Raw genomic sequence first — 27,312 nt, forward strand, 5'->3', positions numbered from 1 at the left:
TAGGAGTTCTGCATGCTGCGCCACCGTCAGCTCCTGGCAATTGCAGGCCTGCACGAGTGTCTGTAGTGCCCGGACAAACTCAGCACTCGATTCCCCGGACCGTTGTTGCCGTGTCGCTAAGCGATGCCGAGCATAGACGCTGTTTATCGGCCGCAGGTATTGTCTTTTGAGTGCGTTCATCGCGCCGTCGTAGTTCGGCTGGTCTCTGATCAACGAATAAACCCGTGGACTGACCCTGGAGAGTAGAACTTTGCGCTTTGCTACGGGGTCGGTCGCTTTAATCTCCTCTAGATACGCTTCGAAGCAGGTCAGCCAGAGTTCGAAAGCGTTTCCAGCGTCAGGCATTTGCGGATCGAGGTCTAATTTTTCTGGTCTCAGGACCTGTTCCATGTTTTAAAATGTACAGCGAATAAAATTGAAGCACTTTCAATTACTCCAAAAGACTGAGGTTTGGTAAGATACTGAAAGGCTTTTATTCGCTGTACAATACGACCTCTACAGTGAATGCCTCCGGACTGAGGGGGGAGGGGCAAGGCAAAAACCTTTATACAGGACTCTGTGGGAGGAGCCACAGGGGCAGTCAGCAGAGGGGTGTGTCCAGACAGGCAACCGAGTTACAACATCTATACATGGTTTACCACACAACATATATACATGGTTTACCACAAGTGAGAAAGTTGTTTCTGTAACTGTACCAAAGGCTCCCTGGGAGGATAAGAGTAAATGATAAGAAGTATCGACACAGCACATTATTGACCTGATCTAGACTACACTGTTGGATTAGGCTGAATTGCGGAAAGTAACACTTGAATTTTAAATTTGTCAGAAGCTACTAAGTGAAAGGAGCAGAAAGAGAGCATCAAAAACAATCGAGAGTCTATTGATATCCCAAGAGATGAAGACAGCTGTGTCTCAGCAGCATTGAATGCTTAGCTTTTGCCTTTGCTGTTGGTTTTGAACGTAGCAGTGGGCACCATGGTAGTGGTTGGTGTGACGTTATTGCATCTCGGGGCATTGGAATTCAATTCTAGCATCCTCTAAGAATATTAGTATGTTCTCCCGTGTGCAGGTGGGCTTCCTCTGATTGCCTCCCAAAGTCCGAAAACATACCGGCTAGTAGGTTAATTGGCCATTGTAAATTGTCCGATGATTAGGCTAGGGGTTAATTTGGTGGGTTGCTGGCCAGCACAGAACAGTGGGGTGGAAGGGCTTGTTCTATGCTGTATCTCTAAAGTAAAATAAAATAAGAGGAAAAATAGATCAGGAGAGCAGTTGTATCTCCCTGACGCGCTGTATACATACTGAGCATCATTATGGACATAACAGCCAGACTGTTGCTTCTACAGTAATTGCTCTGCCTGTGTTCAAAACTAAAACTGGACAAAATTATGATTCCTTAAGAAGTGGCTGGCTCAAGAGTTTGGGGAGGGAAAAAGGAAAAGAATTCAACTAATTTTGCTCTAAATGCCATGTGATCTTTTGAACCAGTTTGGGGCAAGTGTACGGATATCTTTACCCAGAGGGTTGTGAGAATGTCGAGCTTAAGAGAGTGACTGCAGTGGAAAGTCAAGATTAGTTTGAGAAGCTTGACATGGAAGGAAGTTTGGATACTGGGGAAGGAGTTGGGTGAGATGAGGCTCATAATCAAAATAAATTTGCATTATAACTAAGACTAATCTTTTCTAAGGCCAGATGACTTTATTCCACCATAACCAAAACTTTCTTACTCATGAACTTGACTTTGCTGCAGGCTGCTTTGATAAACATGGTAAACTGGAGATCTTACAATAACCTGCTTCCCATGCCCCAAGTTGTCTACGTATTATTACTGGGCTTCTCTGTTTACTGAAATACCTGACAAACCGATGGTGGTTTCCTGTGTAGTCTCATGAACTCTGCAATATTGTTCTCCTGGCACAGAGTAATTGTGAAGGACGAGCCAAGAGTAGGGTGCATTCCTTTTTCTTGCCTTACTGATGGCTCATGCATGAGTGGCCAAGCTTAATTCCATTGTTCTAATACCTCATCTGGACTTTGCATCTATCTCAAGCTGGCTTGTGCACAAAGAACCATATCAAGCACAGACTGGTGTGTGTGTAAGTTTGTCTGTTATATCATGCTTCAGTGGGGTAGCTGACTTGGCTAACTGAGCTGGTCAATTCACCATGAACCTAATATATAACCATAAATATTCATCAGTAGAGATTCCAGGGTTCCTTTGTTTCTATTCAAACAGCACCTATTTTTGTGCATTCATCTGAAGATAATTCCTTGGGTAGGATGTGCTATTGATGCACATTTATGGACTTCCTTGCCTCTTAAAACTACACACATTTGAGTTCTGTTGCATTGCTATTTAATATATATGTAATTTGACAGATTAACCCTGCCGGTAGCAATGTTGTCAATGCCCAGTTATTGTTGACTGAGAGAAGTGTTGATAGAATTAGTGACATAGTTCATTTTTTAAAAAAGCAATGGGACCTTGAACAGGGCAAAAGGAATTACTGGGTGAAAAAGACCAGTGTGCAGCTTGAGCAAGTTCTACTAACTTGACAGTTGGTCAATACAATAATGGATTTGTTGACTAATAGCAATCAATCTCTCAGCTTACCCACTGTTTAATATCTCATCTAGTAGCAATTCTTCCAGCAAAGCGCAGCACTGCCAGTATTAATATACTTTGAAAATTATTTAATCTTCCTTCCGATATGCTGGTTACTTCATTACGTGTCCTGGAAGCTTGTCAATGCAATCCATCTGCTGCTTGACTCGCTTCCGTGACAGTAAGACCCATTGGCTCTTCCTTTTGATCATTTAGTAGCTGTTTTTCCCTCTTTAAGTTGGTCACCAGTGTTGGTACTCCAAACCTCCAATAATTTGACCTTGCAGAGCTTTGGTTCGAAGCTGATCAGATTTTCTGGAGTACTGGATGTTACTCCTATTAATATCACTATACATTTGTCACGTGTAGAATGCAGTAGTATAATGATACAGTGAACCTGATGAGTTTAAAGGGACTGCATTGAAGCAGAAACTAGGTGAGTTTTGGCATTTGTTGTTCAGCTTGTCTCAAGCTGAGGCGTGCAAGCATCATGAGCTTACCTTCAGCTGCAAAGCAGCCCATGTTCCAGACCCTCATCCTGGCTGTGTGTCAGCTGTGTTCCAATCTAATGAATGGGTCAAATATTGAATCACTGGGAAAGTCTTGGAGTAACACAGTATGGAAACAGGCCTTTCAGCCCAACTTGTCCATACCAGCCAAGGGAGTCCCATTTGCCTGAGTTTGGTTCATGTATCTCTGAGCCCTTGTTATCCGTGTACAAATCAAAACATCTCTTGAAGGATGTCTTTCGGATATTCAAAATTTCTGGATCACTGAATTGGAGTTTTTCTGAGCGAGATTCAGCCATGAATAACTCCCAGCTTCTCACTTTATCCCCAACCCACCTACTTTCCCCCTCACCTGGCTTGACCTTTGAGCTTGTTTTCTTTCCCCAACCCCGAACTTATTCTGGCTTCTTCCTTTCCAGTCCTGGTGAAGGGTCATGGCTTGAACCGTCAACTCATTACTCCTTCCCATAGAATGCTGCTTGACCTGCTGAGTTCCTCCAGCATTTTGTGTGCACTAGCAGGAAATGTTGAACTTTTCTGTGGATTGGTGCACAGTCGGGGATTAATCAAGTGGCGGACCTGTGTTTTCCTTTAGTTTGTACTTTGCATTCTGTGTGATGAGCTATATTAAATAAGATTAAGTTAAGCAGCAACTCTTGAGGTCTGCTCATGCAGAGTTGAAAGTGGAAGTGAAGTTGCATCTGATTTGCCTCTCTTCACATGGTGCTGCATAGCATCTTGCTGATTGACTTGGTAATGAAATCCATGCGATGCTGTGAAATGTGGTCAACACAGCAAAAGCAATTCTGGCTGGTGCAGTTGGGTGTAAGTGAAGAAGTGTTTGATAATTTGTAATTGCTGCCAAATAGAGCTCTCTCTTTCTCTTTTAAATCTTTTTATTAATAATAAAAATTAACAACAAAAAAAATATATTGAAGTAATCAAGTCAACATATCAATGTGTACAATAAGAGTTAACCTATCAACCAAGTTAAGCAATATATCAATAATAAGAAGAAACAAAATGTTAAAGCTTTTTTTGGAAAAAAAAGAAAGGAAAAGAACCCCTACTAACTAAAACAAACAAAAAACCCTAACAAAAAAAAACGGAAAAAAACCATTTGGAGCACAATCCCGGAGCTATACGCCATACAAGCTTCCATAAAAGAAACACGTCAATCCGCCAACCAAATCCATTTACCCAAGAATCAGAAGGGGACCATCTTAATTAACTCAAATCAAATGATAGTGGCAGGCAAAAGAGCCCCAACTTTTCTCAAAGTCAAATCAAGGATCAAAAGTTCAACTTCTGATTTTCTCCAAACTAAGACATAACATCACTTGGGAAAACCATTGTATCAAAGTGGGAGCAAAAGCATCTTTCCATTTTAATAAAATAGCCCTTCTGGCCAATAGTGTAACAAGTGCAATTACATATTGGTCTGATATAGAAACACCGTGAATATATTGAGGGATTATACTGAACAAAACTGTCAATTTATTAGGTTGTAAATTAATTTTTAAAGCTTTAGAAATTGTAGAAAAAACAGATTTCCAAAACTGTTTCAATACAGAACATGACCAAAACATATGTGTCAATATAGCTGTCTCAGTTTTACATCTATCACACTGACTATTAACATTAGGAAATATTTTAGACAGTCTCTCCTTTGTCAAATAATAACGATGTACAATTTTAAATTGAATTAGAGAGTGACTGGCACAAATCGAAGAAGAGTTAACCAACTTCAAAATTCGCAACCAATCCTCTGTTATCAAGGTCACGTTAAGCTTTCTTTCCCAATCTTGCTTAATCTTAAGTAAAAGATAATTATCCTGTTGTAATAGTAAATTATAAATTTTCCCAATGAAACCTTTCACTAAAGGGTTCATTTTTAGAATAATATCTAACAGAGCAGAATCTTTGATATATGGAAAATTACTTAAATATTCTTGTAAGGAATGACTGACCTGAAGATATTGCAAGAAGTGTGAGTATGAGAGAGAATATTTAGTTACTAATTTCTCAAAGGACATCAATCAGCCTTCTTGAAACAAATCCATAAAGGAATAAATTCCTTTATTCCTCCAAAGAGAAAAGGTAGGATCGCTCAGTGAAGGTTTAAATAAATAGTTTTGATAAATTAAAATAAGAAGGTTAAATTTTTTAAGAATTAAAAAACTTACGAAACTGATACCAAATTCATAATGACTGCTTAATCATAGGGTATATATTTAGAATAGAAATTTTGGCTAGTTGTACAGGTAAAGAAACTCCTAATAATGAAGTTAAGTAAAATTGTTTCACACCTTTCAATTCCAGATCAACCCATGGTGGTCGTTCATTTTTATTGGTCCAATATAACCAAGAACACACATAACGTATATTAAATGCCCAATAATACATTCTTAAATTAGGCAAAGCAAGATCTCCATTTTTTTTAACTTTTGTAAATTATATTTTCCAATCCTTGGTCTTTTATTATTACAAACAAAAGATGAAATAATAGAATCAACCTGATCAAAAAACTTCTTAGTTAGAAAAATAGGAATATTTTCAAAGACATATAAAATTTTGGTAAAATCATCATTTTAACTGCATGAATTCAACTGGCTAACGAAAGTGTAAGTGAATTCCATCTAGAAAATAATTGCTTCATAAAATCCACTAAGGGAACTAAATTAGCTCTATAAAGGGTCTCCATAATTTTTAGTGATGATAATACCTAAATATTTGAAAGAATCCGTAACTTTAAAAGGAATATCATCATATATAGAAGCAGAATCATTTAGAGGAAATAATTCACTTTTATGCGGGTTTAATTTATATCCTTAAAACTTAACAAATTCATTTAATAATTTCAATAAGCTAGGAATAGATTCTTCAGGATTCGAAACATAAACTAAGAGATCATCAGCATAAAGGGAAATCTTATGAATAGTCCCAGCCAGGGTAAGGTTGAAGGCGCTCGGCAGGGGATGGCACTTGGGAGGCTGTATCGGAGAGGCTGGTCGAAAGCTCGAAATTTTTGGACAGATGGACTCAGTGTCAGCTGTGGTTGGCTGCTTCCAAGGTATCGGCAAGTTGACGGTACCTGGAGGTTTATGGCAGGGAGTTTCTCCCTTTTGTCGCCTGCTATTGGGGACTCGGGAGTCGATCGACTCAGGACTTTGAGACTTTTTTGTTACTGTTCTTCAAATTATGGTATTGTTTTTCACTACTGTAACTATATGTTATAATTATGTGGTTCTGTCAGTGTTAGTCTTTGGTCTGTCTTGTTTTCTGTGATATCACTCCAGAGAAACATTGTATCATTTCTTAATGCATGTATACATTTCTAAATGATAATAAAAGAGGACTGAGTGTTCTCATAATCTAATGTAATTTATGGAAATCCGTTGAATATCTTTAGCTTCACAAAGTGCAATAGCCAAAGGTTCCAGCACCAAATTAGATAACAAAGGACTTAACGGACATCCTTGTCTCATACCCCGCGCAAGTCGAAAAAAAGGGGATCTGCAATTATTAGTAATAACAGTGGCAATAAGGCTTTTCTATATCATTCTAATCCACTTATTAAAATTAGTACCAAAGTTAAATTTCTCTAAAATGTTAAATAAGTATTTCCATTCAACTCTATCAAATGTCTTTTCAGCATCAAGAGAAACAACACATTGGGGAGTCTTCAAGAGGGATGAGTATATAACATTTAACAGTCTCTGAGTATTAGAAAAGGAATAACGGCCTTTTATAAAACCTATTTGGTCCTGAGAAATAATTTTAGCTAGTATATTCTCCAACCGATTAGCCATTAGTTTTGAAAGAATTTAAGCATCCACATTTAATAATGAGATAGGTCTATATGAAGCACAATCAGTAGGGTCTTTATCTTTCTTAAGAATTAAAGAGATAGAAGCTTCATAAAATGTGGAAGGTAACTCTTCTAACAAAAAAGAATCTTTAAGCATTTCCAACATATAAGGAGTAAGCAAATCTTCAAATTTTTTATAAAATCCTATGGAAATACCATCCAGTCCAGGAGCTTTACCAGATTGCATTGAAAGAATAGCTTTCTGAATTTCTATTTCAGTAAAAGGAGTATCAAGAATTTGTTGATCTGCAACAGATATTCTAGGAAAATCAATCTTTTGTAAAAAGGCATTCATTTTAGAAGGATCAGCTGGAAACTGAGATTTATAGAGTTCACTGTAATAGCCTTGAAAAATTTTATTAATATCTTCATAATTACAAGCTAAACTACCATCTCCCTTACGAATTTTTAAAATTTGTCTTTTAGCTCTAACTGCCTTTAGTTGGGATGCTAAAAGCTTATTACTTTTATCTCTAAACGCATAAAATTGACTTTTAGTTTAAGCAAATTTCTTTCAATAGGATAAGTTAATAGTAAATTATTGTGATTGAAGTTCAACCCTTTGTTTAAATAAATCAATATTAGGAGAAACTGCAGAAGTGTTATCCAAGTCTTTAATTTGTTTTGAAATCCTATCTAACTCTATTTTTGTCTGTTACTTAAACTTAGCCAAATAGGAGATTATCTGACCTCGCAAATATGCTTTAAATGTATCCCATATAATCAATTTTGACACATCTCCTGTATTATTAAAGAGAAAAAAATCTTTTATCTGAATCTCTATAAATTTGGCAAAGTCTGAACTTTGTAATAAGTTTTCTGGAAAACGCCAAGGCAAGTTTACATTACTAACATCATTCAATTCAAAAGTTAAGCTTAAAGGCGCATGATCCGAAACAACGATAGCATCATATTCACATTTCCAGACTTTGGACAAAAATCAGAAATCAGCTATAAAATAATCAATTCTGGAATATTTGTTATGAACATGTGAATAAAAAGAATAATCTCTATCATTAGGATGTAGATTTCTCCAAACTTCGATCAAACCATAATCAATTAAAAAGGAATTAGTAAGTGATGCTGAACAACTCGGAAGCTGCTGATTGGTTGAACTCTTGTCAATCAAAGGATTTAAACAACAGTTGAAGTCACCTCCCATCAGCAACATATATTCATTTAAATCTGGTAATAAACCAAATACATTTTTAAAAAAAGAAGGATCATCTACATTTGGCCCATGTAGATTAACCAGGACAATTTGTCTATTACAAATTGTTCCTTTAATAATTAAAAATCTACCATTGATATCTGAGACGGTGTCTTCTTGGATAAATAAAATATTAGATTTAATAAAAATAGGTACTCCCTTTGTTTTATTTTGACAAGTAGCATGATATTGAAGGCTGTTCCACGTTTTAAAAAATCTGTTTTGATCGCCCATTCTGATATGCGTTTCTTGAACAAAAATTATATTGGGCTGGAATCGATTAATAATTTTTAAGGTCTTCTTTCACTTAATAGGGTGATTCTAGCCACGTACGTTCCAATTAATAACATTTATCTGTTTAACTACTGTAGAATATTGTTTTTAACACGAAAGTACACGCATACCATCGCGGGCTAATCAAAGATGGCAGTGATGAGTATAACCATATAGAAAACATGCATGCCCTGGAACTCCATAATGGGAAAAAATACAGGATGTATGTAAAAAAACTGAAAAAAAAATCCCATGATAAACCCCAAAATACAAAAATACTCCCAATCCTCGCACCATCCCAAAAGGTAGAAATCCAGCAGAAAGGGAGAAAAAGCCGGAATGCATCCCCAGAGAAAGAAAAAAGAAGCAGAACTCCGCGTGCCGCTCAATTTAAATAGTGATTTAAGAGTTTTTTTCTCTCAATTCTCCCCTCCCCTTTACAAAGAAAACACATGACCCTAAGATAAAGCCCAGCAGAGAAAAAAAGATGTTTATACTTCATCATTGAAAATAAACTAGGGAATGCAAAAACAGTCTCCAGAGGCGTCAAAGCAATACTATTAGACCTAAACAATATAATCTCTAACAAGAGAAAATCAGCGCCATTATTCCTTTGACTTACTAGCCGTTTTAATAAAAAAAACTAAAGCTAATTATCTATTACTAAACACTCCTCACCATATAAGAAAAAGTCTATATAAACTATAAAAACTATCACTTAATTAATGAAAGAAAAGGAAGAAAGAAGCAGATGATCAAACCAGTTAACAATCTGTCCGCTGTGTTAATTTACTCCATATACCAAACAGACTTCAGAAAAGTCATTCATCAGTCAATCCAAGTTGTTCACCTCTTCTTTAAATAGTCCATCGGTCAAAGGATATCTTCAACATATCAGAAATCTTTAAAGCCTGTTTTCTTTCAGAAAATTATTCAGCAAACCTAATATCCTTCACATATCAGCCGCCTCCAAGATAGAATTAACATAGTCCAATGCCGCTTGGGGATCCAAAAAAACACATGGAGTAGAATCTTTAGGAAATAATTTTAATCGGGCAGGGTAGCGGAGCGATGGAAATAATCCCTTTGCATGGGCTATCTTCATAACTGGAACAAATTTGATTCGCTGTTCCACAACTTCCCGTGGATAGTCTTCGTAAAAATGAATCTTGGAACCCTTAAATGTAAAAACTCTCTGTTTCCTTGCACGTTTTATGATTTGGTCTTTAACTTTAAAGCGAAGAAAATTGACCAAAATTGGCCGTGCTTTACCTGAAATCTGAGAGTTCGAAGTGAAAATTCTGTGAGCTCTTTCAATATCAGGAGGCTGAGGTAGAATATCCGGAAACAGAGATTGAAACAAATTGGCAAAATAGTCCAATAAATTTCCACTCTCAGAACCTTCCTTCAGTCCAACAATTCGAATGTTATTCCGACAAGACTATGCCTCTAAATCGACAATTTTATATTGAGCCTGTTCCAAGCAGGTTGAAATATCCACAATCTGACGTTTTGATTCTTTAAACTCAGTATTCAAGGAAATAATATTTTCCCCTACAGTCTGAAAACTGTCGGAACGACTTCAACTCAGAAGTATTATGGTCTATTTTGTTGTCGAAAGCCATCAACGCATGTTCCAAACGTTCAGCCCAGACAGGCACATCTTCTGATTTTTCTTTCGAAGTTTTTCCCTTTCCATTGCTAGATTCAAAGAGCTGCTTTCAGCTTCTTAAAGGATATGACATAATGACAACTATTCCCCTCTAAGATCCAAGATATAAAAGTTAAAAATTCAAGGTTTAAACTGGGGAAAAGGAAGAATTAAAGGCAGCCACAAAATTTATGTATTACTCCATTGAGCTGCAGGCGGAAGTCCCTACTTAGAGCTACTAAGTCATAAACACAGAAGTGGACCCGTAAACCTACTGTGTCCACACAGAGTACCAATCTGTGCTAATACACTGTTTGAAAATTGTAAAAATCTAAAGAGAATATCAGCTTTATTGTCACATGTAACATTGAAACGTATAGTGAAATGCATCATTTTATATCAACAACCAACAGTCTGAAGATTGAATGGTGGGTGGGGCAGCCCACAAATAGTGCCAACATAGCATGCCCACAACTTACAAACCATAACCTGTAGGTCTTTGGAATGTGAGAGGAAAGTGGAGCACCCAGAGGAAATCTGTGCGGGGAGAACTTTATAATCTCCTTACAGGCAGCAGTGGGAATTTAACCTTGGGGCTATAATGTGGTGCACTAACCACTATATTACTGTGCCCCTGTCTCTGAGATCTGATGGTCTTATTCCTTCAAAATTGATCTTTAAACATTTTGTTTCTTTTGTGTAATCTAGGTTTCACTCTCCTTATCTTGCTTTCTCTATACGGTTTAAATCTAGATTTCCTTCCTGATTGTACTGAGGCTTCATTTCTCTCTGCAGAGTTCTTCTCATATTTCCTCCAGAGGATGGATGAGATGACTGATATGAGAAGGTCACACTCTCAAATATCTGAGATAAAACTGAAAGGGATGTGATCATGATATTGTGCCATTACATTAACCTCAGAATCTGGATGATGATATCAGGGATTCCTTCATAAAGCAATATGAAATTGGTAAAACAATAATAAGCGATATTACCAGGTCATATTTTAATAGTGAAGATAATTACTGAGACTTTAAACACTTCTTCTGGTTAAGAGTAAACAGTTCACTAAACAGGAATTGCAATCTGTTCAATGCAAATTGAAATAGATAATGAAAGCTTGCTCCTGACAAATTAGTTTTCTGTTTAAACCTTCTTTTTGTTGCATGAGAGTTTGTATTGTTCCATGTGTCTGCGATGCTGCCAATGAACAGTGTCAGGAGTTGAAGACAGGAGAGAACAAAGGAAATGCATTCTTCCCTGGTTGAGGAATTATTTACGGCTCTGTTCTGGACACTGACCTCTGCTTATAGGTCTGTGTTCTCTCGCGTGAAGAGATTGTCTTATGAGGAAAGTTTGGGCTTGTGCTTAACGGAGGTTAAGAGAAATTGGAAGTATGTCTAATGAAGCTATTCTGAGAGAGCTCAGTGTGAAAGATGGTAAAGCAGTTTCTGCTCATGAGATGGATATTAAAATCTTGAACTCTAGGCTGACATTAATTTCAGAATAATGATTATTAATTTTGACATATGTGGAGAAGTGCTTGGAGAATCCAACAATTCATAAGCTTATCTCATGCAGCTGTGGACATTGAATTATTCAATGTGAGAGATTTTTGCTCTGTGGGGGAATTATCAGGGAAAGAATTGAGCCATGGTCTTTGTTTATGACAGGGTGACTTGAAGGGCCCCATGATCTGCTTCCACTTTGGTTTCTTTTGTTCTTGTATCCATAGATTAGATTTTCCCAAAGTATTGTGTTGGATATTTGTTCTTAAGACACTCAACTTTACAATGTTATATGGACCTTTGGTTGCAGCGCTCATGTCTCAGGTTAGGCTCATGTCCTACTCAGAATCAGGTTTGTTATCAATGGCATGTGATGTGAAATTTGTTAACTTAGCAGCAGCAGTTCAATCCAATACATAATCTAGAAGAGAAAAAAAAAATAAAATAAAAATAATTATAAACAAGTAAATCAATTACAGTATACGTATATTGAATAGATTTTAAAAAATGCAAAAAAAAACAGAAATACTGTATATTTTTTAAAAAGTGAGGTGGTGTCCAAGGATTCAATGTCCATTTAGGAATAGGATGGCAGAGGGGAAGGAGCTGTTCCTGAATCGCTGAGTGTGTGCCTTCAGGCTTCTGTACCTCCTACCTGATGGTAATAGGGAGAAAAGGGCATGCCCTGGGTGCTGGAGGTCCTTCATAATGGACGCTGCCTTTCTGAGACACCGCTTCTTGAAGATGTCCTGGTTACTTTGTAGGCTAGTACCCAAGATGGAGCCAACTAGATTTACAACCTTTTGCAGCTTCTTTCGGTCCTGTGTAGTAGCCTCTCCATACCAGACAGTGATGTGGCCTGTCAGAATGCTCTCCATGATACAACTATAGAAGTTTTTGAGTTTATTTGTTGACCTGCCAAATCGCTTCAAACTCCTAATAAGGTATAGCTGCTGTCTTGCCTTCTTTATGACTACATCGATGTGTTGGGACCAGGTTAGATCCTCAGAGATCTTGACACCCAGGAACTTGAAACTGCTCACTCTCTCCACCTCTGATCCCGCTATGAGGATTGGTATGTGTTCCTTCATCTTGTCCTTCCTGAAGTCCATAATCAGCTCTTTTGTTTTACTGATGTTGAGTGCCAGGTTGTTGCTGCGGCACCACTCCACTAGTTGGCATATCTCACTCCTCTACACCCTCTCGTCACCACTTGAGATTCTACCAACAGTGTTGTATTGTCAGCAATATATAGATGGTATTTGAGCTATGCCTAGCCACACACTCATGTGTATATAGAGTAGAGCAGTGGGCAAAGCACTCACCCCTGAGGTGCGGCCAATGTTGATTGTCAGCGAGAATGATATGTTATCACCAATCTGCACAGGTTGTGGTCTTGTGGTTAGGAAGCTGAGGATCCAATTGCAGAGGGAGGTGCAGAGGCCCAGGTTCTGCAACTTCTCAATTATGATTTTGTTGGTTGGCAGAGGTTTTCAGAGCCTTACCAGGTACTCCATCGGGACCTTCCACCTTGCGAGGGTTCACTCTCTTTAAAGACAGCCTAACATTGGCCTCTGAAACAGAGATCACAGGGTCATCAGGTGCAGCAGGGATCTTCACAGCTGTAGTTGTGTTCTCCCTTTTAATGCAGGTATAGAAGGTGTTGAGTTCTTCTGGTAGTGAAGCATTGCTGCCATTCATGCTGTTGGGTTTCGCTTTGTAGGAAGTAATGTCTTGCAGACCCTGCCAGAGTTGCCATGCATCCGATGTTGTCTCCAACCTTCTTCGAAATTGACTCTTCTCCCTTGAAATAGCCCTCCACAAATCATACCTGATTTGCTGGTACTGGCCTGGGTTGCCAGACTTGAATGCCACAGACCTAGCCTTCAGCAGACAACGTACCTCCTGATTCATCCACGGCTTTTGGTTTGGGAATGTACACTAAGTTTTTTTAGGCACACATTCATCCACACAGGTCTTAATGAAGTCAGTAGCTAAGGCAGTATCCAGGCTGCCAGTTCAAAGGAAATTTATTATCACAGTAGGTATGTGTTACCAAGTACTACCTTGAAATTCATTTCCTTGCAGGTGCTTACAGGAAAAATAAAATACAATAGAATGTAATGAAAAGCTAATGTGCCAAAGAAGTCAAACTTGGCTGAAATTCTACTGCCCTTGTAGTGCAGATATACAAAGTTATGTAGTGAGTTTAACACTTTCTCAAAAATCACTCGAGACAGAAGCGTCCTTCAGGGTTTTTAATGAGATCTTACTTGTGAAACTGCAGAAAGTTAAGTAAAATGCATATTAAACTTGATACAGAATCGTCTTGCACCTGAATGTGCCGTCGATTATTCTTGCAGTCGAAGGTAACCAAGGTTTTACACACATACCAAACTCCATGACTATGCCATGTAAATGAGTAAATTCATGGAAAATCAATATCTTAATAATATAGGTGAGTAAAAATAATACTTCCTTCAAAAAAGTAGTAAATGTTTACCGATATTAACAAACAGATATTGTTTCAAGGGCAAATACAGGGGGCATGAAGATGCAAGTTTTTCTACCATGTGCTTCAAAACAAAATCCAAATAAACTCAGGTAAGAGGGCACTGGTGAAACACAGTAATGGTGCTGGTAGCAAACAAAACTACTAATTTACTTTATTAATCACACTTTTTTCCCCAAATGATCGCTACTATCAAAGGCTTGTAACTTCCCTTTGGGAATTCAGCTTTCTGAACCGTCTGTATGACCTGGCATTTTTGTGGTATGAGCTGAAGTCTAGAAGGTCCAGCATGGTTGTGGCATGGTGATACGAAAGGGCAGAGGTGAGGCGATGCAGATTTGAGGCGGTAGGGCCCGAGAGCGAGAAACAAGCTGATGTTTAAGCACCAGGTCAGATTGGAAAGGCTGGGTATGGGCTAAATTGAGATGTCGCGCCCGAGAGCATATCAAAGTTGCAGAACCTGGGTCCAAGAGCGAAGAACGACCCACTGTTTGGCTAATTTAAATGCCAGGCTATATTGAAAAGTCAGGGTGTCGGGTCCAGAGGGGAGGAACAGGCTGGTGTTCACTGCCCGGTGAGGTTTACTCGACTCTGTGTTGAGCTGAGTCTGTGACCATGCAACTAATGGGTTGCTGAATTGGCTGTGGACTCAGGTTTGTGAACTTCACTTCTGAATATTAATTGCTTACTTTTATTGTTTGTACAATTTGTTTTTCTTCCCTGCTCATTGGATGTATGATGTTTGTCCTTTTATTTTAAGGCTTCTGTTGAGTTTCTTTGTTTTGTGGTTGCCTGTAAGGAGATGAATCTCAAGGTTGTATATAGTATGCGTACTTTGAATTTTGATATAAAAACAGGTTATGTACAGGAAGTGATGTTTTGTATATGCACTTTGTTTTCTATTAACAAATGTTGCCTCCAGAGTCTAGAATACTTCCCCCCCCCCTCCCACCACCACATGGGCATCCATAGGATATCACTTTTGTTTCAATAAGTTTGAAGTGATCACTTCATTAAGTTTTTGGCAAAAGAGGGATAGTGTCAGAGACTAGTTTTGAAAACAGTCTTTCTACACAGACTTTGAAAATACAGGCCTCGATGATGTTCCTGGTGGAGATCAGCAAGGTATATTGGGCCAGATAACCATGAGGAGAGGGTGAGCTGTTTAGCTTGGAACCCTCCTAAGACATGATCAACTAGGTTGATATACAACATAGAACATAGAACAGTACACCACAGTACAGGCCCTTCGGCCCACAATGTTGTGCCGACCCGTAAACCCTGCCTCCCATATAACCCCCCACCTTAAATTCCTTCATATACCTGTCTAGTAGTCTCTTAAATCTCACTGGTGTATCTGCCTCCACCACTGACTCAGGCAGTGTGCATTCCATGCACCGACCACTCTCTGAGTAAAAAAAACCTTCCTCTAATATCCCCCTTGAACTTCCCACCCCTTATCTTAAAGCCATGTCCTCTTGTATTGAGCAGTGGTGCCCTGGGGAAGAGGCGCTGGCTATCCACTCTATCTGTTCCTCTTAATATCTTGTATACCTCTATCATGTCTCCTCTCTCCAAAGAGTAAAGCCCTAGCTCCCTTAATCTCTGATCATAATGCATACTCTCTAAACCAGGCAGCATCCTGGTAAATCTCCTCTGTACCCTTTTCAATGCTTCCACATCCTTCCTATAGTGAGACGACCAGAACTGGACATAGTACTCCAAGTGTGGTCTAACCATTGTTTTATAGAGCTGCATCATTACATTGCGACTCTTAAACTCTATCTCTTGACGTATGAAAGCTAACACCCCATAAGCTTTCTTAAATACTCTATCTACCTGTGAGGCAACTTTCAGGGATCTGTGGACATGTACCCCCAGATCCCTCTGTTCCTCCACACTACCAGGTATCCTGCCATTTACTTTGTACTCTACTCTTCCTTGGAGTTTGTCCTTCCAAAGTGTACCACCTCACACTTCTCCGGGTTGAACTCCATCTGCCACTTCTCAGCCCACTTCTGCATCCTATCAATGTCGCTCTGCAATCTTTGACAATCCTCTACACTATCTACAACACCACTAACCTTTGTGTCGTCTGCAAACTTGCCAACCCATCCTTCTAACCCCACATCCAGGTCGTTAATAAAAATCACGAAAAGTAGAGATCCCAGAACCAATCCTTGTGGGACACCACAAGTCACAACCCTCCAATCTGAATGTACTCCCTCCACCACGACCCTCTGCTTTCTGCAGGCAAGCCAGTTCTGAATCCACTTGGCCAAACTCCCCAGGATCCCATGCTTTCTGACTTTCTGAATAAGCCTACCATGTGGAACCTTGACAAATGCCTTACTAAAATCTATGTAGATCACATCCACTGCACTACCCTCATCTATATGCCTGGTCACCACCTCAAAGAACTCTATCAGGCTTGTTAGACACGATCTTCCCTTCACAAAGTCATGCTGATTGTCCCTGATCAGACCATGATTCTCTAAATGCCCATAGATCCTATCTCTAAGAATCTTTTCCAACAGCTTTCCCACCACCTACGTAAGGCTCACTGGTCTGTAATTACCCGGACTATCCCTACTATCTTTTTTGAACAAGGGGACAGCATTCTCCTTCCTCCAGTCCTCCGGTACCATTCCTGTGGACAACGAGGACATAAAGATCCTAGCCAGAGGCTCAGCAATCCCTTCCCTCGCCTTGTGGAGCAAGCCTGGGGAATATTCCATCAGGCCTCTGGGACTTATCCATCCTAATGTATTTTAACAACTCCAACACCTCCTCTCCCTTAATACCGACATGCTCCAGAACATCAACCTCTGTCATATTGTCCTCACCATCATCAAGTTCCCTCTCATTGGTGAATACCAAAGAGAAGTATTCATTGAGGATCTTGCTCACTTCCACAGCCTCCAGGCACATCTTCCCACCTTTATCTCTAATCAGTCCTACCTTCACTCCTGTCATCCTTTTGTTCTTCACATAATTGAAGAATGCCTTGGGGTTTTCCTTTACCCTACTCGCCAAGGTAGGAATCTAGTTCCATTGGTTCTTTGGGGTTGTAGATTGTGGAATTGCTGCGTAGATTCTTCAGATTTTCATGAATTTAAGATCCTGAAGGTAAAACTACCACTGCCGCTACTGCTCATGTTTCTCTTCAGGGAGTGGGACATCCTATCCACAAGATACTTGCATTTGCTAGTGTTAACCAAGGTAATACACATTCACAAAACTTCATAACTATGCTGTGTAAACCTGCGGCACAACAATATCTTAATGATAGTTGATAAACATAATACTTCCTTCGAAATATAAATACTAAATGTTTACTGATATTAACAAAGCTTACTAGATATTCCTGTTTCAAGGGCAAATAAAGAGGGCATGGAGATGAATGTTTTTCCACCGTGTGTTTCAAAACTAAATCCAAATTAACCCGTGCAGGAAATGAAAAAAGCAGCTTACTTACAGGAAGTGATGTCCATGCAAAACAAACGGTGCCTCTCGAGGCCCAACAGCACCACTGAAGGAATGCAGTGTTCTTGGAGGTGCCGTCTTTAGTATTGGCTTTTAATCTGAAGGTTCCTGCAAGGTCCACCAGAAAAAAGGAACATTTCTCCTTCAGACGTTATCAAAGCAGATTGATATTTTATAGCTACATACGAAACTTGGTGCCAGAATTGATTATGTTCATTCGTGCCTTTAATTTCCTTGTAATACTGTTTTAAGTCCATTCTTTGAGTTTTAAATCCGTGAAAAAAGTTTATTAATCCACTTCTCCTTCGAAAAAACTGTATGAATACAGAGATATTTCGCAATATCACCAGGCTCAATAAATTTCAACTTTTGCTTATCAATATCCCACTTGGATTGCTTTAAGTGTGTGCTTATGCTTAGAAACTATAAGGAATGTATAATTTGTTTTAATTCGTTCTAAAGCCAAGAGAATAGTGTGCACTATTAGCATGAAGATTGACATAGTTCAAATTCATGTTTAATTGTCATTCAAACATGCATGAATACAGCCAAATCAAATGGCGTTACTCTGGAACCAAGGTGCAAAACACGTACCCACGGTCATACACAGCAAAAGGCACATTAGATGGCAAATACATAAGATAGCAGTAAAATACAGTCACACAGAAATTATAGTCTAAGTCCCTGAGTTTATGAATGTTGCAGCAGTCTGCAGTAGAATAGAATATGGCTTGTCTTCTGTTGAGCAAACACTGGAGGGTGGGCTGCACTGATTCCAACACCTCTGGCTCTCCTGGGCAGCTGCAAACTGATGACACTGTGGCTTGAGGCCTGGTCTTCGCTACGACAGCAGTCATGCAGTTGCCCCACCATCCACCAATAAACCAATGAATCTGACTCGTAGCGTTCCACGTTAACAAGATCCAACAGGGTCCTGCAATCACAAGAAAAGCAACTAAGACAGCCACTCAGACTGCACATCTATTCCTCCAATGCTTCTCTGACTCAGGCAGCAGCATGATCCGCACCAGTAAATTATGACACACATCCTTAAGTTGGAATATTGGTTTGTCTTAACACCAATTAGAATAGCTAAGTACTGCCCCATGAAATCAAGCATCGCAGTTTGTGGGTTTTGGACTAATGCACTGATCCCTATGGGGATTTAAATGTGATTGAATTTCAAGGGATGCATTGAATGTACCAGATACACATCTTCATTTCTGCATCTTTCTTCTCTGGAGAGTAGACTTTAATCTGAGTTTCATATCCCTGCTGATAACCCCTTTCCTCTAGTTGTTAGCTTCACTGGGTTAATATTTAATCTATTCGGCATTTCCTTGGAAATTTCCAGTCACGTACTAATTCTTTGCTTTTTCTCTCTAAACTCGCCATCAGGTAATGGGCAATGATAATACGAAATGAAGATGGGTCCATTTCCTTGCGTGTTTGGCTTGTTACTTTTCCTGCAGTCGGTATCTTTGGGTAAGTATTGTCACAGAGCATGTTTGCACTCCAACAACCCTGAGGATATGGCTGAGCAAGTAATTGTAAGCCGGGTCATACCAAACCCTTTTGTGTTTTGGTCGGGTTGAAATGTTGCAGTGTCAGTCAAATGTATCTGTTGAATGAAAAGCAGTGTATGTTTACTACCGGGTAGTGATCAGTGACCTCACTATGATGTCTGATGTGGTTCAGTTTTATTTAAATTGTTCATTGATGGCAATGCTAACCCTTATTTCACAATTGCCCTGAGCAGAGAAGGCAGGTAGTTAACCATGATGGATCTAGTCTCTCAGTGAAACCAGGTAAGGATTACAGATCCCCTTCCCTAAATGGTATTATTCAATCAAATGAGTTTTTTTTAAACAACAATCTGGTTTTATGGATTTTTTTGGGTCTAGCTTTTAGAATTCATGTACTTGAACAATAAAGCTTGACACTCTAGAACAGAGGGGATGCTTCTCTAGTGATAAACAAGAGAAAATCTGCAGATACTGGAAATCCAAGCAACACTGAAAATGCTGGTGGAACTCAGCAGGCCAGGCAGCATCTATGAAGAAGAGTACAGTCGATGTTTTGAACCAAGACCCTTCATCAGGACTTCCTCAGCCCTGATGAAGGGACTCAGCCCGAAACATCGAGTATACTCTTTTCTGTAGATGCTGTCTGGCCTGTTGAGGTCTTCCAGCATTTTGTGTGTGCTGCTCTAGTGATAACATCTTTCAGAGATTGCATTAATTGCGCATGCAAGTTGCCTATGTTGCAGAATCAAAGAAGACTTACCATTCCCAACCAATGTTTATCGTTCAGCAAACAGACTATCTGTTGTTGCTGTTAGTGAGATCTTGATCTAGACTAACTGGCTACTACACTTGGTGCATTGCAGCAGTAGCTATGCTTAAGAATGCTTCACTAACATTCATATTGTCTGGGACAGCCATAGTGCAAAGGGATTGATAGGGTAGAATTTGTGTGTGTCCAGGAAAGTTTCATCACAGAATACGTAGATGACTTACAAGAGAGGGAGAGGGCAACATTCAATATCCTCTTAGGAAATTGGGGGCTGGGAAAGTGGCTGAAGTGTCAGTGGGGAGCATTTTAGGACCAGTGACCACAGATCTATTAGTTTTAAAGTAGTAATGAAAAGAGGTGATGCTAATCCACAAGTTAAAGCCCTAAATTTGGACAAAGCTTTTGAAGACAGGATGGGTGGAATGGAAGAGGCTGTTAGAAGGTAAAGGGATATCTGGCAAGTGTGAGGCTTCTAAAATTAAGACTGGGAAAATTCAGGACCAACCTTCTGGTTAGAGTAAAAGGCAAACCTAGCAGGATTAGAGAACCTTGGCTGACAACGAATACTGAAACTCTGGAGAGGGAATAGGAGGCAGATGTTAGTTGTAGACTGCAGTTAATGATATCGAATGGATAAAAGGGTACAAAAGGTATCCTTGGCTAATAAGGTAAAGGAGAATCTCCCAAATTCGGTTGCTCCAACACGTGATGCTGTATCTTGGGCTGCCAGGGTACAAAAATCTGCATTCCCTCCCTGAACCCCTTTGTCTATCCATCACCTTGTTTAACATGAATCTTGTAAACTGACTGATTCAATGAAGGAAAATCAAAAGCTGCCAATACAGAAACTCTCAGCGGATCAGACATGAGGAAGGAGCAACTGAGTGAACATTTCAGTTTGAGCTTTTATTGATATTAGTAGAAAAACTGCTATTGGTTTAATATTGCTTTTTCAACATTTGCTAATTTCCCCATTTGACTTTAGAGTTTGTGACTATGTACAGCAGAGAGGAATGTGGTTGGAGACACAGACTGATTTATCGTTTGATGTTCACAAAGCCTCGTAGTCAGCTGATGTGAATTTTTCTAGAAGCTCCTGTTCTGGTATTAAGCAGCAGAACTCGTGGAGAATTTGGATTTGATTTCTGGTTCCAGAATGTAATTGGTTTGCTTATAGGAACGTTTCGGTGACCAGCAATATCTTGGATCACATTTCTGTAAATTCTGTCATGTGGTTGGTTGTTTTGTGATTCACTGGTCTAATTGAAGACTGTGCAGAGCAGAATTTAGAACATAGAACAGTACAAACACAGTACAGGCCCTTCAGCCCACAATGTTGTGCTGACTCCTTAACCTACTATAAGATCAATCCACACAAACACGAGGAAATCTGCAGATGCTGGAAATTCAAGCAACACACACCAAAAATGTTGGTGAACGCAGCAGGCCAGGCAGCATCTATAGGAAGAGGTACAGTCGACGTTTCGGGCCGAGACCCTTTGTCAGGACTAACTGAAAGAAGAGATGGTAAGAGATTTGAAAGTGGGAGGGGGAGATCCAAAATGATAGGAGAAGACAGGAGGGGGAGGGATGGAGATATGAGCTGGAAAGTCAATTGGCAAAAGGGATATGAGGCTGGAGAAGGGAGAGGATCATGGGACAGGAGGCCTAGGGAGAAAGAAAGGGGGAGTGGAGCCCAGAGGATGAGCAAGGAGTTATAGTGAGAGGGACAGAGGGAGAAAAAGAGGAAAAAAGGGAATAAATAAATAAATAAGGGATGGGGTATGAAGGGGAGCTGGGGTATTAATGGAAGTTAGAGAAGTCAATGTTCATGGCATCAGATTGGAGGCTACCCAGATGGAATATAAGGTGTTGTTCCTCCAACTTGAGTGTGGCTTCATCTTGACAGTAGAGGAGGCTGTGGATAGACATATCAGAATGGGAATGGGACGTGGAATTAAAATGTGTGGCCACTGGGAGATCTTGCTTTCTCTGCTGGACAGAGCATAGGTGTTCAGCGAAACGGTCTCCAAGCCTGCGTTGGGTCTCACCAATATATAGAAGACTGCATCGGGAACACTGGATGCAGTATATCACCCCAGCCGACTCACAGGTGAAGTGTCACCTCACCTGGAAGGACTGTCTGGGGCCCTGAATGATGGTGAGGGAGGAAGTGTAAGGGCATGTGTAGCATTTGTTCCGCTTACAAGGATAAGTGCTGGGAGGGAGATCGGTGGGAAGGGATGGTGGGGGGACGAATGGACAAGGGAGTCACGTAGGGAGCGATTGCTGTGGAACTATAAGCCTACGGACTCTCACAGCTACCTTCACCATTCCTCTTCCCGCCCTGTCTCTTGCAAAGGTGCCATCTCCTTTCTCACAATTCCTCTGTCTCCGCCGCATCTGCTCTCAGGATGAGGCTTTTCATTCCAGGACGAAGGAGATGTCCTCCTTTTTTCAAAGAAAGGGGCTTCCCTTCCTCCACCATCAACTCTGCTCTCAAACACATCTCTTCCATTTCACGCAAATCTGCTCTCACCCCATCCTCCCGCCACCCCACTAGGAATAGGGTTCCCCTGGTCCTCACCTACCACCCCACCAGCCTCCGGGTCCAACATATAATTCTCTGTAACTTCCGCCACCTCTAACGGGATCCCACCACTAAGCATATCTTTCTCACCCCCCCCCCCGCTTCTGCTTTCCACAGGGGTCGCTCCCTACGTGACTCCCTTGTCCATTGTTTGATGGGTCTGGGTCTGTACTTACTGGAATACAGAAGGATGAGGAGGGATCTTATTGAAACCTTTCGAATGTTGAAAGGCCTAGGCAGAGTAGATATGGAAAGGATGTTTCCCATGGTGGGAGGGTCTAGGACAAGAGGGCACAGCCTCAGGATAGAGGGCACCCTTTCAAAATAGATGCAGAGAAATTTCTTTAGCCAAAGAGTGGTGAATTAGTGAAATTTGTTACCACATGCAGCTGTGGAGGCCAAGTTGTTGGGTGTATTTAAGGCAGAAATTGATAGGTTCTTGATTGGACATGGCAGCAAAGGTTATGGGCGGAAGGCCGGGGACTGGGATTGAGGAGGAGAAAAATAAAAGGATCAGCCACGATTGAATGGTGAAGCAGACTTCATGGTCCAGATGGCCTAATTCTGCTCCTATGTTTTATGGTCTTATGGAATAATTTTTGTGAACCTTCTTTTAAACCCTTTCCAGTTTCAGCACATCCTTTCTAAGATAAGGGCCCCAAAACTGCTCACAATACACCAGGTGAGGCCTCAACAGTGCTTCATAACATTTCAAAATTACATCCTTTCTTTTATATTCTAGTCCCCTTGAGATGAATGCTAACGTTGCATTTGTCTTCCTCGCCAGAGACTCAACCTGCAAATTAACCTTTGGGGAATCCAAATCCCTTTGCGCCTCAGATTTTTGTATTTTCTCTCCATTTAGAAAATAGTCAACCCTTTCATTCCTTCTGTCAAAGTGCATGACTATACACTTCCTGACACTATTCCATTTTCCACCCCTTTGCCCTTTCTCCTAATCTAAGTCTTTCTGTAGCCTCTTACTTCCTCAAAACTACCTGCACCTCCACCTATCTTCGTATCATTTGCAAACCCCTTGCAACAAAGCCATCATCCAAATGATTAACATATAACATAAAAAAGAATCGATCCCAGCACAGACCCCCATGGAACACCACTAGTCACTGGCAGCCAACCAGAAAAGGCTCCCTTTATTTTCACTCTTTGCCTCCTGCCACTCAGCCACTGCTTTTCCATGTTAGAATCTTTCCTACAGTACCATGTGCTCATAGCTTGTTAAACAGCCTTGTGTGGCACCTTGTCAAAGGCCTTCTGAAAATCTAAGTACACAACATAAACTGATTTGTCTACACAACATAAACTGATTTGTCTAACTTGCCCTTTGTCTAACTTGCTTGTTATTTCTTCAAGGAATTCCAACAGATTTGTCAGGCAAGTTTTTTTCCTTTGAGGAAACCGTGCTCACTACAGCCAATTTTATCATTTACATCCAGGTACCCCCAAACCATATCCTTAACAATCAACTCCAAAATCTTCTCAACTGCTAAGTTCATACTAACTGGCCTATAATTTCCTTTCTTCAGCCTCTCTCTTATTGAAGAGTGGAGTGACATTTGCAATTTTACAGTCTTCTGGAACAATTCCATAATCTAGTGACTATGTCTTTTGAATGCCCTGATTTAGCTGCTTCTACCACCACCCTGGTCAGCATGTTCCATTCACCTTCGTTTTATTTAAAAAAACTTAACCTACCTCTACCATCTCCCAGTAGTCTCCTCCAGTCATCTTAAAAGTGTGTTCTCTTGCGTTAGTCATTGCTGCTCTGGTAAAATGTCTCTAGCTGTTCACTCTGTCAAGTCACCTCTCATCCTTTATACTCCAAAGAGAAAAGCCCTATGCTCTCTAGTCCAGGCAGCATTCTGGTAAATCTCCTTTGCACCCTCTCTAAAGCTTTCACATCCTTCTATAAATAGGCAACCAGAATTGAACACAATACTGCAAGTGTGGTCGAACCGGAGTTTTATAGAGCTGCAATATTACCACAAGGTTCTTGAATTTAATTCCTCTGATTAATGAAGACCATCGAACCATGTGCCTCCTTAATTACCCTATCAACCAGTGCGGCAACTTTGAGGATCTATTATTAACCAGGTATTCTGCCATCAAGTTCGACCGTACAAAATGTATCACTTTTCTGGATTGAACTCCATCTGCTGTTTCTCAGCTTAGCCCTGGAACTTGTACGGCAATCTCCTATACCATCCACACCACTACCAACCTTAATTTCGTCATTAAATGATTGCATATGAAAAATGCATTGAAGCTATCATTGCCCTAATCAGTTCTTTAGCAGAACCTTTCAACTAATCCCACTCCCCTCATTCTTTTCTCACAAGCGTATTGGACTATTTACCCTTGCCATGATTTTAATATTGGCAAAACTGCTTTAGTTAATCTTATCCTGGAACCCAAACCTGATTTAATTTGGATCAGGTGGACTTGGGGGGGGGGGGGGGAATAATTATTTTCAGGTCAGAACAAGTCTAATGGACTCTTTATAACCTCACTAATAATCTGGACTTCAATAAAATCTTTACTTTGTAAAGTTAATTACACTAATCCCTCGAAGGGATTCAATTCTGGAAAACGCATCATGAAGCAAAATTTCAGGAGTCATGAAGACTGGGTGAAACGCATTGTACAGTATATGCCACGTCCAGAGAGTGGCATACTAATCATCAGAATGATCAGAGTTAGGAATGTTATGGTGCAAATTTATAAATGGAATGTTCATAAATTAGGGCATGATTGTATTGCATGATAATGTGATAATATTGGTCATAGGGTTACACAACTTAGAAACACTTGCTCACTGTTTTGCTCCCTTTTTGCACTTTTTTGCTATTTGTTATTGTACCCTTGTTTTACACTGCTGCTGCTGTAAAGCAACAAATTTCACAACATATGTCAGTGATGATAAACCTGATTCTGATTCTTTGGCCCAACTAATCCATGTTGACAAGATCCCCATCTATGGTAGTCCCATTTGCCAGCATTTGGCCCATATCCCTCTAAATCTTTCCAATCCATGTACTTGGCTTAGTATCTTAAATGGTAATGTATCTGCTTCAACCATTTCCTCTGACTGCTCATTTTTATACAAACCACCCTCTGGGTGGGAAAAAAATAATCTCACTAAGCTCTGTACTTAACCTACCAGAACAATTTTCGTGATCTCTGACAGTGTTTCTAACATACTGAGACTATGGAGTGTAATTTTTTTTTAAAGAAAGAAACAGTTCACCTGCTCAGAAGATGATAATTGGAATTTTTTTCTGACCTGCACCAATCAGATTATAATGATGATGAATTATATTTCCTTTTTATTTAGGTTAACCTTTGGTCACTATCCCTTCTAATGGAAATGCTCACTCCATGTTTACTGTCAAAATGCTTCAGGATTTTGACATATGTTTGAAAATATTAAAAACAACTACATTCTGTAGCTGATGACTGGTGTTTGAATAATTAACTATTGTATGTCTTGAAGTTACTACTTGGAACAGAGCCCCACAGGTATAGCTTGAAAGATGAGTTTTCTGGGACAGTGAGATTAACACAGTCCAAAGTTGAGTGAATTGATCTGCATTTCCCATGATTTGATTATGGGCTGTAAGCAAGCAAATGGCTTGCAGGCTTGTGTTGAAATGACCTCCATTGGAGCAGTCTTGGAGTGAAAGGCTTTCCTCCATTGTTGCAAAAGGACAAAATGCTGCCCCTCCCTGTGCAGCCTTATAGTGAGTGTATCTTAAAACAAATGCTGGGCTTTTTACTTTGCTTACTGTTGAATACTTTAAGGGCTGATGTATGATAGCTTGAAAAATCATTAGTATTCAATCAAGTGAAAAGAAGTGTAATTATATAGTGCGGTTCAGTGAACTGAGATGCATTGAGTGACGGGTCAAATGTTATTTTCTACATTACTGATCCCTGAGTAGCTTTTTTTTGTGTGGGAAGCTATAAGCTGCATAATATAATCAAAATAGCATCTTTTGTCCAATTTGAGGTTGATGTATTATTTAATTACACTTCCCAAATATTTTTATTTTGCTTTAAATGTAAGTGGGGAATAAACATTCCCAGAATTTCTTAGCATAAAGTGGAGACCACTTGCCAGAATTGAAATATTTGTCAAGCCTCATGGAAACAAGACTCTTCAGTCCTTTGATTCCATGCCAATCAACAAGCACTTCTCCGCATTCCCTATACTCTTCCCAGACTTTGCTACTGCTACTCTCACTTGCTATTAATCATCTACAGTAATCACTTAAACCTGTCAGCTTGGACATCTTTGGGATATGGGAGGAAAAAAATATATCATATGCATAATGTCCAAAATGCATCCAGACAAAATTGGAGGTACGAAGTACGCTACTGTGCTGTTTCTTGACCTAGGCACAAGGTGTTGGACCTTGTGGTTTGAGGTTCTCTGCAATCACTTTGATGTCTGGCACTGTAACAGTTAGTAAAAGAGCTACTTGTATTTCCTTATTACTTCAGAGTTCTCCAAGTGGTTCTCAGGCATTGAAGTACTTCTGAGGTCAAGTCTTGGTTATCATGTAGGTTGTTTAGTAACCAAAGAAAACTTCCCCCAAATAGTACTATTGTGCTGATTAGGGATTGGCCTGAAAACTGGAAGGGCCCTTCAGACTGGTGTGGTAGTCGCCATATACAAACATAAATGGATCCCCTATATTTGGTTAGTGCAAGATGCTGACTTTCAGTTAAATCTTTATACAGAGGCTCTTTCTTCAGGTGCATGTGTATATCTGGGGCCTTGG

The 27,312-nt window shown here is 39.8% G+C and overlaps 1 protein-coding gene across 13 annotated transcripts in view; it reads left to right on the forward strand.

The window, feature by feature from the left end:
- The window catches only part of cdh23 (cadherin-related 23), a 1,156,658-nt gene that overhangs the window by 15,650 nt on the left and 1,113,696 nt on the right, over window positions 1-27,312 (forward strand). For all 13 annotated transcript variants that reach the window (XM_072282605.1, XM_072282606.1, XM_072282607.1 and 10 more), the window contains exon 2: window positions 19,024-19,110. In XM_072282605.1, coding sequence (XP_072138706.1) covers window positions 19,047-19,110 — 64 coding nt within the window. In that variant the 5' untranslated portion in view covers window positions 19,024-19,046. The remainder of the gene's footprint in view (window positions 1-19,023; window positions 19,111-27,312) is intronic.

The sequence above is a fragment of the Mobula birostris genome, chromosome 18 (assembly GCF_030028105.1).
Source record: "Mobula birostris isolate sMobBir1 chromosome 18, sMobBir1.hap1, whole genome shotgun sequence".
Classification (NCBI taxonomy): Eukaryota; Metazoa; Chordata; class Chondrichthyes; order Myliobatiformes; family Myliobatidae; genus Mobula; species Mobula birostris.